This window comes from Bombyx mori, chromosome 25, assembly GCF_030269925.1.
Source record: "Bombyx mori chromosome 25, ASM3026992v2".
Taxonomy (NCBI): Eukaryota; Metazoa; Arthropoda; class Insecta; order Lepidoptera; family Bombycidae; genus Bombyx; species Bombyx mori.
The window spans coordinates 5,793,550-5,811,022 of record NC_085131.1 but is presented as its reverse complement, the minus strand read 5'-3'; the positions used below and the strand labels follow the sequence as shown (position 1 = coordinate 5,811,022).

Sequence of the window (17,473 nt, the reverse complement as noted above, 5' to 3'; positions counted from 1 at the left end):
CCGTCCAACACGCTTAAAGATTAATTTTAGTGATAAGAGCGCCTCTTGTACAAATTAACTTATTTTCAATGAATATATTTAGGTTGGATGTGCAATAACTTTATGTTTTCTTTTTTTCTCTTTACAAAACATAAATACTTCGTGGAAAAAGGGTTTTTGAATGAAATTATATGAGCGCGAATAAAATACAGTCATGGTTTCATTTTATACTTGTACATTTTCACAAATTTTAGAGGTTAATAGTAATAGATTAATAGTGGGGCATTCTAAAAAATGACTAAAATGTTTTGTTCCAATAAAATCATTTTGGCCGTATTTGGGCTATGTTCCCTTTGCGTGTCCGTTGAATGAATTCAATAAAAAATATATTCCATGTGAGTGCTCCCCTTCCCCTCTCGGATATAAGTGTTTATTTTATGATATTACGAGCCTATGACTTACTTAGTACATATAATAGGTAATAGGTACCGTATTTAAGTAATAATCACTGAGCCAGTAATCACTACCGTACGTAATAATTACCTACCAATCATCTGATTCATAGTCATAGTTAAGACTCGAATATATTAAGTGTATAAATCTTTGGTTATACATACACTTGTTGCACTCTGAGATATTATGTTTAATACCCATGACTTGTTGACTTAAAATAATGAAGGGAAAGAAATACTTTGGTAAAAAGAAGACAATAAAAGACCACATTAGTAAAAAGAAAAGAAAAAGTTCCAATGATACATATGTTACAAATAAAAAGGCTAAATTCAATCGATACAAAAATGTACAAAAGGTTGAGGAAGAGCTTGAAAAGAAAAAGCAGATGGAACGGAAGTTTCAAAGGGAACAAGAAGCTTATTCTGAAAGCGAAGAGGAACAAGATGTATACGGGCAACTGGTGTCTTGTTTTAGTAAACCAACAAACGCAATAGTAGTAAATAGTGACGAAGAAGTAGATTCTGATAGCCCCAGCCCTGAAATTGAAAGTTGTGCTCGTAAACGTGCTCGAAATGAGGAAGTTAGTAAGACCGAGAGTGACAGTGACTATAGTGATAGCGAAGACAATGCAAAGGGCCAAGATTTTGATAACACTGTAAGTCAAACTTGTTATATTCTCTGATTGTTATAAGAGACTTTATAAAATAAATTGTAAAGTAATGACATTGAATTAGTTCATATTTGCAGGTTAAACGTCTACAGAAAAAAGTTCTTAATTTTTCATTCATTTCAGGCTACTTTTGAAACAGAATTAGACCACGAAACTGATGATTCGTTCGTAAAACATCTACAATATGATTTACCTGATGAGTTGCTGATTTCATTAAACAACTCGCCCATGACAGTTTCTACTATTTCAAAGACATGGCCAGTGATTGGTAACATAACTATTGTTATACCTAGACCAATTGAAACAGCAATAAAGAAAGTTAAAGCTAAAATATCATTATTGGAAGATAAAACTTTTGCTGAACCCGGTACAGCACCTAGTCTTATTCACAAGGTTGATTTTGAAGAATTGAAAATAAAATCACAAATACATGGAAACATTGTCTCGGCGAATAAAACTAGTTTGGTAAAGAGAGATCTTGAACTATCTGAAGTTTTAACTCCATTACAAAAAGAAATTTTTTCAATACTCAACAACTATCAGGATTTGTATTACCCTGAAAGAACATTTAGTAATGCTGATGAAATTCGTTACATATATTGTCTTCATGCCATCAACCATATGCTGAAGACCAGAACACGAATTTTACATCATAATGCGAAATTGATAAAGAAAAATGATATTTCCGATGATTATAGAGATCAAGGATTAGTTCGTCCCAAGGTAATAGTTTTAGCAACTGACAATTTTTTTATGGTTTTTTGAAATGAATCTGATAATTACAGATATTACACTTCTAGATATTTTACTAATTGGCATGGCAGCTTTTGTGAGGTCAACCTGATGTTAAATGCATACTAGAGCCCATAGACATTAATGTGAATGCCTCCACTGACACCCCACTTTAAGGCATAAGGTTATGAACATAAAGTCTCAATCAAACTGTATAACGGCAATCCTACCTTGGGATTGCTGAACTGCAGAAAATAGGCAAGATAGTTGTGTCTAAATGTGTGGGCTTACAGTACTTTTTAAAGCCAAGAAACACACAAATTTATAAGAAGTTTTCTAAGGCTGTTCCCCTGCTGGCATTGCTGATATCCGTGAGCGACGGTAACCACTGACCATCATGTGGGCCGTGCATTCGTCTGCCTACAAAGGCAATGAAAAACTGAAAAAGTCTGACATAATAGAGTAAATAACAGCATGGGAATAACAGCACATCAAACTGTTGTCTATATCCAAAAATCTTCAAAAGTATTTGAAGGACACACAGAGTAGATAGACCCTTATAAACTTTGCTAAGAGACATGAGGAGGCTAATTTGAGCTGTAACTAAAGAATTGATCTTTCGGCTTATATAGGCTTGCAGTGTATAGGCCACTCGGTTCCCTTTATTAGTTGCTGAAAATTAGCAGTTGGCTTGAAGGCTTAATTATTATTATTATTAACACTTTATTTCAGTGTTTTTTTTTTTTTTTAAAACCATAACATTTTGTTAGTAATAATTACTTATAATCTATGTTAGTAACTTAAAAAATGAGAGGGGCGATAGTGGTGACCGTATTGGAGTTTATGGTCTGAGCCAGTACATAATGAGATAATTCAAAGGTTGTGAATCCTTAGTAACTCCTCTTTTCACTTTTATTAAAGTTCTTGTTGCTTAAAATTACTCTAATTTAACATTGTAATATATTTTCAGAACTAATTTTACCATTTAAAATTGGGATTATTATTTTCATTTCTAATATATAAATGTAAATACATAATAACAAAACTACTTTTACAAATTAGTTTGAGATCTAGCTAGCCTTAATTATGTCTATAATTATGAAAATACTGAATTTGTGTTGTTATGTTTAATAAGTTTGAATTGCAATTAAAATACATCTCTAATTTTAAGGTACTAGTAATGGTTCCATTCAAAAATGCAGCTTACAGAGTAGTGAAAACCTTAATGGAAATTTTGGTGCCAAAAGAGGCTGGTCAGGTGCTCAATAAAAAAAGATTTGAAGACGAGTTTACAGGAGGTGAACTTATCATGCCACGTAAAAATCCAAAGCCTGAGGACTATGAACTCATGTTCACTGGCAACACAGATGATACATTCAGGATAGGCATGACGGTCACCAAGAAAAGTCTTAAGGTAAACCTAAATTTATCTGTGCAAAGTTAATTTTGAGTAAGAAATCTGAACAGTAATAAAGGTAATACAAAACATAGCATTCACACATTTCACATAAAATTGTCAACACAGTATATTTACCAAAGACATTTCATTTAAAAAAATATACTGCATTTTTTCCTTAAATATGCATCAGTATATGTTGTCCCTAAATTTGTAAGTATGAAAAAGTGAAAGCGAATAATTAATTGGTACACAACAAATTTGTATATTTATAATTGTTTATTAAAATATTTAAATTTCAGTTTGTTTCCCATAATCTTGTTTCACAAATGAAGTTAGTAATGTGGACGGGACTGGATGTAAAATTAATGATCAGATTGTAAATTAATTTAAATTATCAGTTATATACAGATTTTTACTCATCAGACATCATAGTCGCATCACCACTTGGTCTACGAATGTTGGTCGGAGCTGAAGGGGAGGAAGACAGAGATTATGATTTTTTGGCTTCCATAGAAATTTTGATTATGGATCAAGCGGATGTGTTCTTAATGCAGAATTGGGATCATTTGCTACATGTTCTTGACCATTTTCATCTTCAACCAAAGAAAACGCACGATACTGACTTCTCTAGAGTCAGATCGTGGGCAGTCAACGGATGGGCTAAATATTACAGGTAAGGTCATTTCTAAAGATTCATCAATGTTTGAATGTTTATTCAATGTTGTGTAATTTAATATATTCTTTTTATGGTTTTAAAGTCGAACCTGCTAGTCTGTAAACTAACAGACCCCCTTATACTGATCGTGTACATCGATGCTCATGGATATCAGTATTGCCAGGATCACATTAGAGTTGCTTCGCACCGCATATGAATGCAAATTTTAGAACTCTTTATCCACAGGATTTCACAGATTGAGAGTTCAGAGTTCTTATGATTTTAAGATATCTATCGTAATATAATTATATACATTTTCAGTTATTTTTACGTGATTACAACCATATAAAAATACAAGCTTACTTTAATAATATTAGAATATGTTATTTTGACGAACGTTTCAGTAGTAAATGTGCATATTATGATCAAAAGAAAAAAAAAATGTTTTCCTTAAAAACAATACATGTGACAACACTGTGTATATATAGGAAATAATTGTTTATGAACTTGTATCTTCAATAGATATTTAAATTTCAAAAAAATTTCAGACAAACATTAGTATTCGCTTCCGTGCTCCTGCCGGAAATCAAATCTGTACTGAATAAGAAATGCCATAACTACGCCGGGAAAGTGCTCGTGGAGAATCCTGTAGAAGTGGGGAGTATTCAACAAGTATTGTTACAGATACCTCAGATATTTCACAGGTACATTTACTAATTATTGAAATAGGTTATTTATAGGTACTTTGGAGGTGGCACAATAAAAATTTCTAAAACAACAGCTATTTAATAAGCCGGTCACCGTCCTCGTCGAACCTGTCGCCTGCGACGAAGGGCTTGCCGAGCGAATTAACTCATAGACACAGCCTACTGAGTTTCTCGCCGGATCTTCTCAGTGGGCCGCGTTTCCGATCCGGTGGTAGATTCTGCAAAGCACTGCTCTTGATAGGGCCGCCAGTGTTACCATCACTCCGGTTTGAGCCCCGTGAGGTTTAAAATGGTTTTTCTGATTATCTACTAAAATTTACGCGTATCCAATCTAGATCTATTATATCTTACTATCGTATTATTAGTTTTTAGAAAGAAATCCCTCCTATTTTTCAACATACTTAGCCCTCTCAATTGCCTTTGCTTTGTTTGTAAAATCGGAAATGTACAAAAAGTATATAATGAACTTTAAAAAAAAAAACAATATAAATTATATTTATTTTAATCTAAACACAGCATGTATATTAACAGTTAATGAATTAATGATTTAAGTCATACATACGGCCACCAGAATATAGCCGTATTCTCACTAAATAGACAAAATAAAACAAATCACACAACTTCACTCCTCGCGTTCCCGCCAAAAAGTCCCGAGCGGTAAACAAGTTTTTATTTAAACAGATTCAATGCGTCGACAGCACTGGAATCGGCCGAGGCCAGATTCGAGTACTTCATAAAGGAGGTTCTGCCCAAGCAGCGTGACACCCTCATGAGCCACACGCTCATCTACGTGCCGAGCTATTTCGATTACGTGCGCATACGGAATTATTTTAAGAAAGAAGACATTAGTTTTGTGCAAATCTGCGAATACTCTAAGGTAGGGGACAATGTGACTGCGTTATAAATTTATTGCAATTTTTGTAACTAGGACATTACCGAGTTTTTAGTATTAATTTGAATGTAATCTTAGAAAATCTTGGTTAATCCCAACGTCTTGGCTGTGCTTAGAAACTTTAAGGATAATTTCAAATTGGAATGAGCTTCCCTCAACGATGTTGAAGGGCTATGACATGTCTCTCTTCGAAGATAATAATTTAGAGCGGTAAGCAGCGATGTTGCGGTGTCCCTGATATTGCTGACATACGTGAGCGACGGTGGCCACTCACCGTCAGGTGGACGGTATACTCGTCTATTTATAAGGGCAATAAAAAAATACGAACGAGGGGTTGACATATATTTTAATTAAATATTCTACTTGCATATGTATATTTATTAAAAAATGTTATTTATGATATGTACTGATTACTTTCTAAGTAGCGTGGCAGACATCAGCTTTGTTGTGCCCCTGGCATTGCCAATATTAATGATCGACCATGACTCTACCTTAGATCGGCCGCAAAATCCTCTGGCTAAACAAGAAAAAAGAGAGTGCTCATTTGGCTGGTCATCTCACACCTTGTATAGGCTAAACACAACATAGGCAATGAAATCAAAATTATCCTGTAGGACGCGAAGATAGCCCGAGCCAGAGATATGTTCTTCCACACCGAAGCACACTTCTTGCTGTATTCAGAGAGAGTCCACTTCTTCCGGAGATTCAGGATCAAAGGGATCCGGCATATAATATTTTATCAGCCGCCGACGTATCCGCACTTTTACTCCGAGATGTGTAACCTGATGCAGGTATGTATCGCCACGAGCAGCACGTAAATTATCATCCGAACCGCCTCGGGATCGTTAACGTTTAGTTTTAACTATTTCTTTAGATAATTTGCAGCCGGCTGTCCGAATGTTTCACGGGAATCATTGCTAACGTCTAAACATAACTTTATCATTCTGATGCAAATCGGTATTCAATCGAAAATCGGTAACGGAAAAAAAATATTGGAAATATTTCTTGTTAAAAAAATATCCGGTGCTATAAAGTCACTTATGCAATATTTGTTTCTTAACGTCTAAACATAAGTTTATTATTCTGATGCAAATCGGTATTCAATCGAAAATCGGTAACGGAAAAAAAAATGGGAAATATTTTTTGTAAAAAAAATATTGCACATACGGTGCTATATAAAGTTACTTATGCAATTTTTGTTAAAACTAAACTGAGCATGAGAAAATACATTTTTTAGTTATTAGTTATAGTGAGACGAGAGAGATGTTTGCTTTTACTGATGAAGTTTTAAATATTATAATTTTATTCCTATGCCCTTTTTTTTTTTTTTTTTTTTTACCCTAGCAGAACTATATAACTGAAAAGAAGCAACAATTTGCGTAAGTGACGTTATCGCACTGTATGTACGATATTTTTTTTTTATTCATAACATGTAAAGACCTCCTCGGCATTCAGGAAAATAAGCTGTAAAATTTACTTACTGGTCGTGCGGCTTAAAGTAAGCCGGTGCGAAATAGTGTTACCATCCAGAATATTTCTGCCACATAGGTAGCGGTAATACGTTACGGTTTGAAGCGTAAGCCAATCGTTATTCTATGTATATAATTCGACTTCGATTTCATGTGTCAAGACAGTTGGCAAAATTCACGTTGTAGATGTCTATGGGCTGTGGTAACCACTTAACATCAGCTGAGCCGTGACCTCGTTCATCCATATTGTGAAATAAAAAAATAGTTCTTAGATTTATTAGCTATTGGCTCAATAAGTCATCTGATGTAAAAAGACAAGACGATAAATCGATACAAAATCGTAATCAAAATATTTTTTACGATTTAATCTCGTGCTTATTGTAATTACTAACGTTCAATATTCAAACGTAAACTAATAAGAGCTAAGTCGTCCGTAACCACGAAAATACCACGATCGTAGTCGAAATGTTTGAAAACAATAAATGCGAGATTGAATTCGTAAAAGTATGTTTTAGTATGTCTGAGACTCTGGAAAACCCAAGTAATTGATATAAAAGCGATCCTTAGTTAAAAGTAAATACCTGTCTACGTTTTTTAGATCAACTATTTAAACATGTATTCTAGAAGTTTTTTATTTAATTTTTTATTGCGGACTACTGTAGACGAGCTCACAGCCCACCTGGTGTTAAGTGGTTACCGGAGCCCATGGACAACGTAAATGCCGCCACCCACTTTGAGATATGAGTTCTAAGGTCTCAGTATAGTTACAACGGCTGCCTCACACTTCAAACCGAAACGCATTACTGCTTCACGGCAGAAATAGGCAGGGTGGTGGTACCTACCTGTGCGGGCTATCAAGACGCTCTGCCACCAGTTATTACGCAAATTACAATTTTGCGGGTTTGATTTTTACTACACGATGTTATTCCTTCACCGTGGAAGTCAATCGTGAACATTTGTTGATTTCGTATTTCATTAGAATAATTGGTACCCGCCTGCGGGATTCGAACACCGGTGCATCGTTCGAAACGAATGTACCGGGCGTCTTATCCTTTAGGCCACGACGACTTTAACGACGGAAGTGGTCGCATAAAAATAATATCTGTAAAGCAATAGAAGTAATAACAATTTAAATTGTTCAGGACTAGAGTTAGGCAATCGCCTGATCCCGGTCGGCGGTGTATCGCGTTCCGAACCGGCAGGCTGGTTCTGGCCCAGCGGGGTATCCCGGAACATCAGCGGCATCGCCCGGGTGGCCTGGTAGGGCCGCCGTACCGCGGAGACCGACGTCGTTGGTCGTCGACTATCGCCTCGACGACTCGTCGGTCGGGCGTCCTCGGGGTGGCGCCGCGTGTCTGGTTGTAGTGTGGACCGCGGGAACCCCCCTACTCTGACCGGGTTTTGACCCCGGACGGATATCGGACGTCGGGTGTAAAAGTGCAGGGGAGTCGCTTAGTGGGTGGGGCCCTAAAATTCTTTGGGCCCGCGGTCTGCTCCCAAAACCCTGCAGATCGTCGAGTCCCACATACCCCGCGCGCCCCCTAGGCGCGGGGACCTCGCAGGAGGTTCGGCCCGCGGCCCGGAAAAAAAGGCAATCGCCCGATGTCCGTATTTGCTGAATGCACATCGGATGACCCCGTGCGTCATAGCAGAAACTGCACCATTGCAAATTTAGCAATAAGTTTTGTTAATAGATATATTGTAATTGTAACCAATAAAAATTGTTTTAATTAAATAAATTCTTTTTTAATAATTATCTCGTTCGCCGTAACTTAACTCTAGTCGAGAATTGTTTTTGTTTGTACCAGGAGAGCAACCAGAACAAGTACGGGGGCAGCGAGTGTAACATGACGGTGTCGGTGCTGTACTGCCGCTGCGACCTCGTGCGGCTGGGCGCGCTGCTCGGCGCCGCGCGGGGCGCACGCGTGCTGCGCGCGGACCGGCCCGTGCACATGTACGTCACGGGGGACTGACGACGAATCATCAATAAAATACAATAAAAATAGAAAAGAAAATAAAAGGCTTTTTATTAACTGACTTTCAAAAAGGAGGGTGTTTTCAAGTCGACTTTTTTCATATCTATGTGCCGGTGTTTTTTTGGTCACATTTTTTCATAAACATTGACTCGACCTTCATGGTGTACTGTGATAATGCTCACACTGTACTAATACCATCTCTCGAAATAAACGAGTGCATTCACGTGCAATTTGTATCCAGTAAGACGTTTCTGTTTCTAATAAGTCGTCTTCTTTAAGTCGTCGTGGCCTAAAGGATAAGACGTCCGGTGCATTCGAGTTGAGCGATGCACCGGTGTTCAAATCCCGTCGGCAGGTACCAATTTTTCTAATGAAATACGTACTTGACAAATATTCACGATTGATTTCCACGGTGAAGGAAAATAACATCGTGTAATAAAAATCAAACCCGCAAAAATATAATTTGCGTAATTACTGGTGGTAAGACCTCTTGTGAGTCCGCACGGGTAGGTACCACCACCCTGCCTATTTCTGCCGTGAAGCAGTAATGCGTTTCGGTTTGAAGGGTGAGGCAGCTGTTGTAACTATACTGAGACCTTGGAACTCATCTCAAGGTGGGTGGCGCATTTACGTTGTAGATGTCAATGGTCTCTCCAATAACCACTTAAAAACCAGGTGGACTGTGAGCTCGTCTACGCACCTAAGCAATAAAAAAAAAGGAGGGTGTTCTCAAATCCACTTCCCCTACCAATTTTTTGCCTCTGGGTTATCGTGGGTTATAGTGTGTTGCTGACGCGAAGTAGCGTTCCGATGCAGTTTTAATATATCTAAGAATGAGTTCGAGAATTCTTATTCTAAGGGCTGACGGACTCTATTTCTCTTACGTGTTTTAATAGGAAGTGCGTCAAGGCATGGTTGAATCGTACCGTACCAAGATGTCCCTATTTTACCATCGCACCACACGATAGCGCAACCGGTGATATCGTCCTGCTTTCGGAAATATTTTGTAGTTTGTACAGTACGTTTTCAAAGGTTGTCTCTCCTTTGTTCTATCAAGCGCTCCAGTGAGATGGTGATGGATAGATGAGATGGTCATGGGGTGACGAGCAAAGGCCTGGACGCCAGGACACCATGTCAAAGTAGACTTAAAGATATAACTTAACATGGATATTAATAAATTATTTGGAACTTTAGTTTTATTTTTGCCTATTAATAATAGGATACGAGGGCGGCAATGAAAATTTCGGGAATTAACGAAGTGACACAATATTACTATTTAAAAATGTATTTATTGCTTTTCGAAGTATTCTCCGCGAAATTTGACACATTTTTCCATACGATGGAACCAATCATTGAAGCAACCATTCCATTCGGAAGTTGGGGTCTCCAAAATGGCCGTTTTGTAGGCGTCCACAGCTTCTTCAGGTGATAAAAATCTCTGTCCACGCAATTTATTCTTTATTTTAGGGAAAGTATAGAAATCATTAGGGCTTAGGTCGGGGCTGTACGGCGGATGGTCTAATAATTCTATGTTTTCTTGCTCTAAAAACTCTTTTGTTCTGTGCGCGGTGTGAGAACTCGCATTGTCGTGATGGAGGATGATGCGGCGGTTGCAGTTCTCTTTACGGAGTTCAGAAACGACCTGTGGCAAATAAATGCTAGCATACCATTCTGTATTAACCGTTCTTTGTCCCTCAAGAGGAATAGTCGTAACATGGCCGGTTTTGGAGACAAACGTGGCCACCATTTTTTTTGCAACGCTCCGTGAACGAACAATTTTTGTTGGCTTTAACTCATTTTCGAACACCCAAATTCGTAACTGGTTTTTTGTTTCGGGTTCGTACGCGTATATCCAGGATTCGTCACCTGATACAATGTTGTATACAGCATTTGAGGATCCTGCATGGAATCTTTCGAGAGTTCTGACGCACCAAGTAACGCGAGCCGCTTTTTGCTCTTCACCGAGCGAATGCGGTATCCATCGGGAAAACAACTTTTTTACACCTAATTGTTCATGCAAGATTATTTGTATTTGACTCATGCCAATGTCTAAAGTTGCCTGAATTTCGCGGTATGTCACATGTCGATCTTCCTCAATCAGCTTACGCACAGCATCAACGTTTTCTTGGGTGACTGCAGTTTTTGGACGACCTTGACGGGGATCATCACTGAGCTTGACACTTCCACGTTGAAACTCAGCAAACCAGCGATAAATTGTGGTTTTGGATGGAGCTTCATCACCAAATGCAGAAATCATCCGGTCAACACACTGTTTTTGTGTTGAACCACTTCGAAAGTCATAATAAATCATCGCTCTTGAATTTTCTCGAGTCAATTCCATTTTCTCAACGACTAAACAAGTTTGACAAAATCTCGTGACAAGACCGAGAATCTTTTTTTAAATAAATAAATGGTATTCGATTTTTAAAACCAAGGAGTTTTCAATTAAAAAGATTTTAATATGACAGGAACAGTAGAAATATTCCATTCCCGATACTTTTAGTGCAGCCTAGTATAAAAGGTTGTTAATTTATTTTTATTTCAAAACTGTAGAATGAAAAAGTAATTCAAGCTTAGGAAAACATGTTGAGCATCTATAGCTAGCTAGGTCTTAAGATTGATAAGACAAATGACTTTTTTTTTACGTTAATAGTTGTCGAGATGAGATACAACTTCGAAAGCTATAAACTAAATAAAAAATTGTGTGATAAAGATATTACAGTAAAATTTCTTTATTATCATAATGTTTCGTAAATATGCCGCGAAGACAGAAACCGTGAATATGGAATAGTAATTTACATATTATTATAATATGGGATTATAGGAGATACGTTCCTAGGTGACAAAATAAAAACATACTTTAGGCGGGGTTGTAATAGGGTCTATTTTCTTTTTTATTAATACATTTGACGACGTGCTTACAAAGCATTTTTTTTTTTTTTTGGTCAGGAGGAAATCGCCGGACTTCCGCCCTCCACTGGGGACGGCGGGCGGAGCATGTCGGAGTCGAACCGACTAAAACCTCCTGTCGCTCAACAACCAACGTCCAAACCTCACATGAGACAGAACTCATGAAAAGGCAAAGGGGGGAAAGTGAAGTGTTTAGTGCGGAGCACATCTCTCCCATCACCCTCCCCCTCGGGACGCCGGACTGGCGGTCGTCGGCGCCACGACCACCAGCCCTCTCGGTCGGCAGGCTATCCGGAGCCCGCCTAGATGGCGCCGGTTAGAGTGAGCTATCCTACGGAATACCCCGCTGGGTCAGAACCAGCGTGGGTCGAGGATAGCCGGCCTTCCATCACCCGGATGCTCTTGCGTAAAACGCGTGCAGAGCAGCTTGCACGACGTCTTCTTAGGTCCCCCTCGCCGGTCCCCAGACCGACATATGAGGGGGACCCGAAACACTTAGAGGGCCAGGGCTTGGGCGAAATCCGCCTCCCTGGCCCCCGCTCGACGGCGGCGGGCTTGCGCGTCTCTAACGCGCCCCGCCGCCTCCTTCTGCGAGATGGTGCACTCGCAGAAGTCGAGCATCGCCTTCCACGACTCGTCGTCGCCGAGCATCGATGCCACAACACTCGGCAACGACAAGTCGTTTCCTATTTTTGCGACGAGGACACGGCGCCACCCCTCCCATGCGGGGCAGGCGACGAGCGTATGCTCTGCCGTGTCCAAGTCGCAATCACAATGGTGGCACTCTGCCGTCGGCTCGGCTCTGATCCGGTGCAGGAACTCACCGAAGCAACCATGCCCAGTGAGAACCTGCGTGAGCCGGAAAGTGAGGCGTCCTCTGTCACGATTCACCCAATCCACAAGGACTGGGCGAATCGCCTCGACGGTCCTACGACCAGCCGAAGGATCGGCCAGCCGCCTGGACCTACAAAGCATACTCGGTTGGATAACTAAATATTCGAATCCTTTACATAATGTGTATGTACCGATGTACCTATTAAATCCGCGAATAAAGAAATATTTAGTCGCGAATATCATGGTATTAGGGTCGTATTTTTTTAAATCCACGATGAAGGAAGCACTAATAAGGCGCTATTACCGTAAATATTTATTTTGTTTTTTATTTATTTATTATTTGCGACACTAAGCATTTCCGTGTTTTCTGCCACAGTAAAGTTTATACAAAAATGTTTTAAACTGTAATCCCATTTTCGTTGAGTTGACATCATTAATGTTCGACTGATCTACGGAGTCCTCGAGTATGAGTATCTAATCAACGGGGTCGCTTGTCGAGATAGTGACACTGACTAAACTCTAAGGATTTCGCTTTTATTATACTGGGTTACCGAACCCTTTTTATGTATAGATGGGGAATCACGGGTTACGGAACCTCCAGAATTATAAAATTTTAAAATTTTGTTATTATTACTTCGTGAATTATTAAGTAAAATTTCATTATCTGTGCAAGTGTAGTTTTCGCTCACGCGGCCCGCACTAATTTGAAACCCCTTCAAATCAACCAATCCCGTTTTTGTAGGACAGCCGTCGGAGCAACGTGGTTCGTGAGGAACGTGGACCTTCACGACAATCTGGAGTTAGACTCCATCAGTAAGTATTTGCAATCGTCATCAGTGCGCATCATCAGTGGCATCAGTGCATCAGTGCCATTTCGAAAAAGGGGCACGACACGAAAACCCTCTTGTCGTGGAAGCCGGTAACTACATACCCGATCCTGCGGACCGGGACCTTTACCATTAAACAGTCGATATCACCCTAATTTCGAATTTCATTCATTTCGAATGAATGAATGCTTCTAGGTACCTCAAGCACTGGTCACCGATTCCGTCGAACCCGTCGCTAGCGACGAAGGACTCGGCGAGTAAATTAACCCACAGACACAGCTCACTTCTTTTTTTTTTTTTTTTTTTTTTTTATGATTGAAAGTTTACTGGTGGCCCGAAGGCCTTTCCAGTTTCACCAGGACAGGTGGGCGAGCAAAGGCTCAGCCAAGAGGGGTGGGATTTGCTAACAACTGCCCGAGCGCCTAAGAAGGAGACCTAACAACTCAAGAGCAATTGTTTCGCGAATGAATCTACTACCGGATCGGAATCGCGACCCGCTGAGAAGATCCGGCGAGAAACTCAGCGGGCTGATGCATGGGTTAGGTTGCACGTCGACCTCTTTGTCGAGTTCGACGAGTACGGTTACCGGGGTCCCTAAGCCTGCCCCTAGTATTAGAGCTGAAGGCATCTAATGCAAAGGTTATTGGATCTGATGGATCCGTAAGGACGTGTCTAGGGCGTCGACGGTGACTAGCTCCTGCATGATCAGGATTCGGGGAGTAGTCAGCGGCGGCAACGATAAGGCGATTATCATGACGCATAGCCTTATCGAAGTATCGTTCCGACGCTGACTTCATGTATTTCCGAATTGATTCGAGGCCCAGGTCGTCGTGTAGGTCAACGTTCCTCACGAACCACGGAGCCCCGACAGCTAACCTGCAAAAGCGGGATTGTAGGGATTGGAGGGTGTCTATGTGTGTGCGGGCCGCGTGAGCGAACACCACACTCGCGTAAGTCATGACGGGCCTTATGCAAGTTTTGTAAAGTGTCACCTTGTTCCGAAGGGACATTTTACTCCGCTTACAGATCATGGGGTAGAGTCTACCGAGAATAAACGCGGCACGGTCACGGACTGCTTTTATATGCGGGCGGAATGTCATCGATGCATCCAGGGTAACGCCCAGGTACTTGACCTTCTTGGCCCAGGGTATGGGTTGTCTAAAGAGAGTAATCGGGGGTGTGAGATTCCTCCTCCTAATCCGGGAGGAAATCCGTGTGGAGCTTCCCCTCTGAAATAGCACCGCAGTACTTTTCGCTGGGTTGATGTCTATGCGCCATTTTCGGAACCACTGTCCTAGGGCTAGGGCTGCGCTCTGAAGCTTCTTCGCGATTAGGGACTTATTTCTACTAGAATAGTAAACAGTCGTGTCGTCGGCGAATAAAGCTAAATGGGTTGGCGGCGACCGGGGAATATCGTTGACGAATAAGCTAAATAGGAGGGGTGAGAGGACAGAGCCTTGCGGGACTCCAGCTGTGAGAGGTCGTGGGGAGGAGCGGGTTCCCTCGACTCGATATCGAAAAGAGCGGTTCGACAAGAAGTCCCGTATGATGAGCACGAGACTATCCGGCACACCCATGTTGAATAGTTTGAAAATCAAACCGTTGTGCCAGACTTTGTCGAACGCTTTTGCGACGTCGAAAAAGAGAGCTGCCGTGTATAACGGTTTTGGTCGATTAAGCCCCACAAGAATGTGCTCCGTGAGGCGGTGCACCTGTTGAACGCATGAGTGATTTGTACGGAATCCGAATTGTTCATCGATGAGAATGCCCTTGGATGAGACGAAGTCTCTGAGGCGTTTGTAGAGCAGACGCTCATACAGTTTGCCTAGAGACATGAGGAGGCTAATCGGGCGGTAGCTCGTCGGATGATTTTTTGGTTTACCGGGTTTATGTATGCCGATAACGTCCGCTTCTTTCCACACCGCGGGAAAGATACAGTTCGCCATAGCGGCATTGAAAATAGATGCCAACATCACGATGAGTTGGACGGGTAGAAGTTTAATAACGCGGTTAGATATACAGTCGGAACCGGGAGCCTTGCGAGGACGTAGGTCTTTGATCAAGTCTTTAACTTCTATCGGGGTGACGGGTGGTAACGCATCCGATGGTGGCAAGGAGGCTCTGCGTTCTACCTCACTATCTACTAATTCTACATGAACAGGGTCCACGGATTGAGTGCTGGGCGTGCACTGGGTTTGCAATGTATCGGCCAGCAGCTCTGCTTTTTCGTCATCATCGAACGCCGCGAGTCGGCCTGAGGGGCCTACGAGGGGGGGCATAGTTACTACCGTATCCGATTTGAGAGTACGAGCTAAGCGGTAGTAAGACCTTTGGGAGGGCGCGAGTCCTTCTAAGAAATCAGACCATCTGGCATCTCGGACTTCGGCGATGCGAGACTTTACGTCGCGTTGTAGGGCACGCATTCGAATACGATTTTCCGCGGTAGGATACCTGTCGTAGGCGCGTATCGAGGTGTTCTTAGCTCTAAGGGATAATATCGTCGGACAATTTGAAGCGGTGAAGGAAGTCCTCCGCTACAACTTGTTTCGATGACCTATCTAATGTCGAGGTGATGTGTGACGTTAAGATGTCTATGGCTTCAGCGGTATCCTGAGGAGACGGGATAGAGTCCGGGTTAAACGGGAGCGATGGTGGATCAGATTCAGCCAGGCTGATGCCCAGCGTGTGCCAATCCACCACAGTCCTCGTGACGGGAACGGAATCGGGAGCGCGACCGAGCTTCATAATGACGGGACGGTGGTCTGAATCTAACTCTGAAACTACTTCGATCGAGTGTAAGCGCAGAGTTACGTTTTTTAATAACGCTATGTCGAGTATATCCGGGCGATGCGCGATATTTAGCGGGTAGTGAGTCGGGGTTAGCGGAGCGACGATATCGAAGGCGAGATCATCGACTAACGCGTCAAGCCGTCTGCCATTCGGGGTTGTGGTGTGTGAGTTCCACCTGATGTGTTTACAATTTAGGTCGCCCGCCAGAATGACAGAGCTCCCCATACCGAGCAGCGCCTCGATATCACTGCTTAGAACGATCTTATCCGGTGGAAGATAAACGGACGCGATAACGATCGGCGCGTGTCCCGTCAGTGAGATTCGGCACACTGATGCTTCGATATTAGCGAGCGCGGGAGGATCGAGCGGGACGCAATGCAGGGCTCTTCTATAGTAAATGACGGTACCACCACCACGGGCAGAGAGCCTGTCGTTCCTGACCATGTTATAGTTCGCGATTTTAGGGTCACGGCGCGCGGGCTTAAGTAGGGTCTCCTGCACTAAAAAGATATCAATTTGATGGTCACGCAAAAAGTCAGAAACCTGATCACGTTGATTTGCGAGACCGTAAGCGTTAAAAAATCCTATCGTTACGGATAGGGGCTTTATTCTACTTATATACGCCATTGATTACCGGCGGAGTGAGGGGAGGACGTACGTATTTAATGACGCGTATACGTCGGCGTATTCCTGCACAACGGCGATAAAGTGTTGTGCAGTGGAGGCAGCGCGAATGGCGTCGCCCAAAGCGTTAACGCGCTCAAAGTTGATCGACTGAAAGAAGTCGATCGCTAAAGCGAGATTTTCGGACGCGGTCGGAGGGCAAGTCGCGGGAGAGGGACGAGTCGCGGGGGCGGGACGAATCGCGGAGGAGGGAGTTGTAGCCGTGTTCGTGTACGGCAGCGGTTTTGCCCAGGCCGAGACACTGGGCACCGCCGCCGGAACGAACGCTGGCTTAGCCTGCGACGCAGAGGGTGCCGAGGCTTTGATGTCTGGACCGGAAGCTCGGAGGCGGTTTTGGCGGGCGACGCGGCGATTTATTTTAGGGGCTCGGGGGCAACCACGGTAATTCGCGGGGTGACCCTGTGTTCGACACAGGACGCAGCTAGGCGGTTCCGTCGCGGTTTTTTGGTCGCGAGCGCAGAGGGCCGTGGCGTGATCGCCCAAACACTTAACACAT

General features: G+C 42.1%; 1 protein-coding gene across 1 annotated transcript; it reads left to right on the top strand.

Annotated features, from left to right (window-relative positions):
* Nucleotides 1-363: 363 nt before the first annotated feature.
* Nucleotides 364-8,976, top strand: LOC101737904 (U3 small nucleolar RNA-associated protein 25 homolog). The gene is made up of 8 exons (XM_004924484.4): nucleotides 364-1,087; nucleotides 1,226-1,825; nucleotides 3,006-3,248; nucleotides 3,632-3,906; nucleotides 4,437-4,592; nucleotides 5,277-5,472; nucleotides 6,102-6,278; nucleotides 8,765-8,976. Exons 1-8 carry the CDS (start codon nucleotides 653-655, stop codon nucleotides 8,927-8,929), a joined length of 2,247 nt encoding a protein of 748 aa, XP_004924541.1. The 5' UTR covers nucleotides 364-652; the 3' UTR covers nucleotides 8,930-8,976.
* Nucleotides 8,977-17,473: the final 8,497 nt, after the last annotated feature.

Coding starts and splice junctions, on each gene's coding strand:
- LOC101737904 (XM_004924484.4), top strand. CDS start 653: ATGAAGGGAAAGAAATACTTTGGTAAAAAGAAGACAATAAAAGACCAC. Junction 1,088..1,225: donor GCCAAGATTTTGATAACACT/GTAAGTCAAACT, acceptor CATTCATTTCAG/GCTACTTTTGAAACAGAATT. Junction 3,907..4,436: donor GGATGGGCTAAATATTACAG/GTAAGGTCATTT, acceptor AAAAAATTTCAG/ACAAACATTAGTATTCGCTT.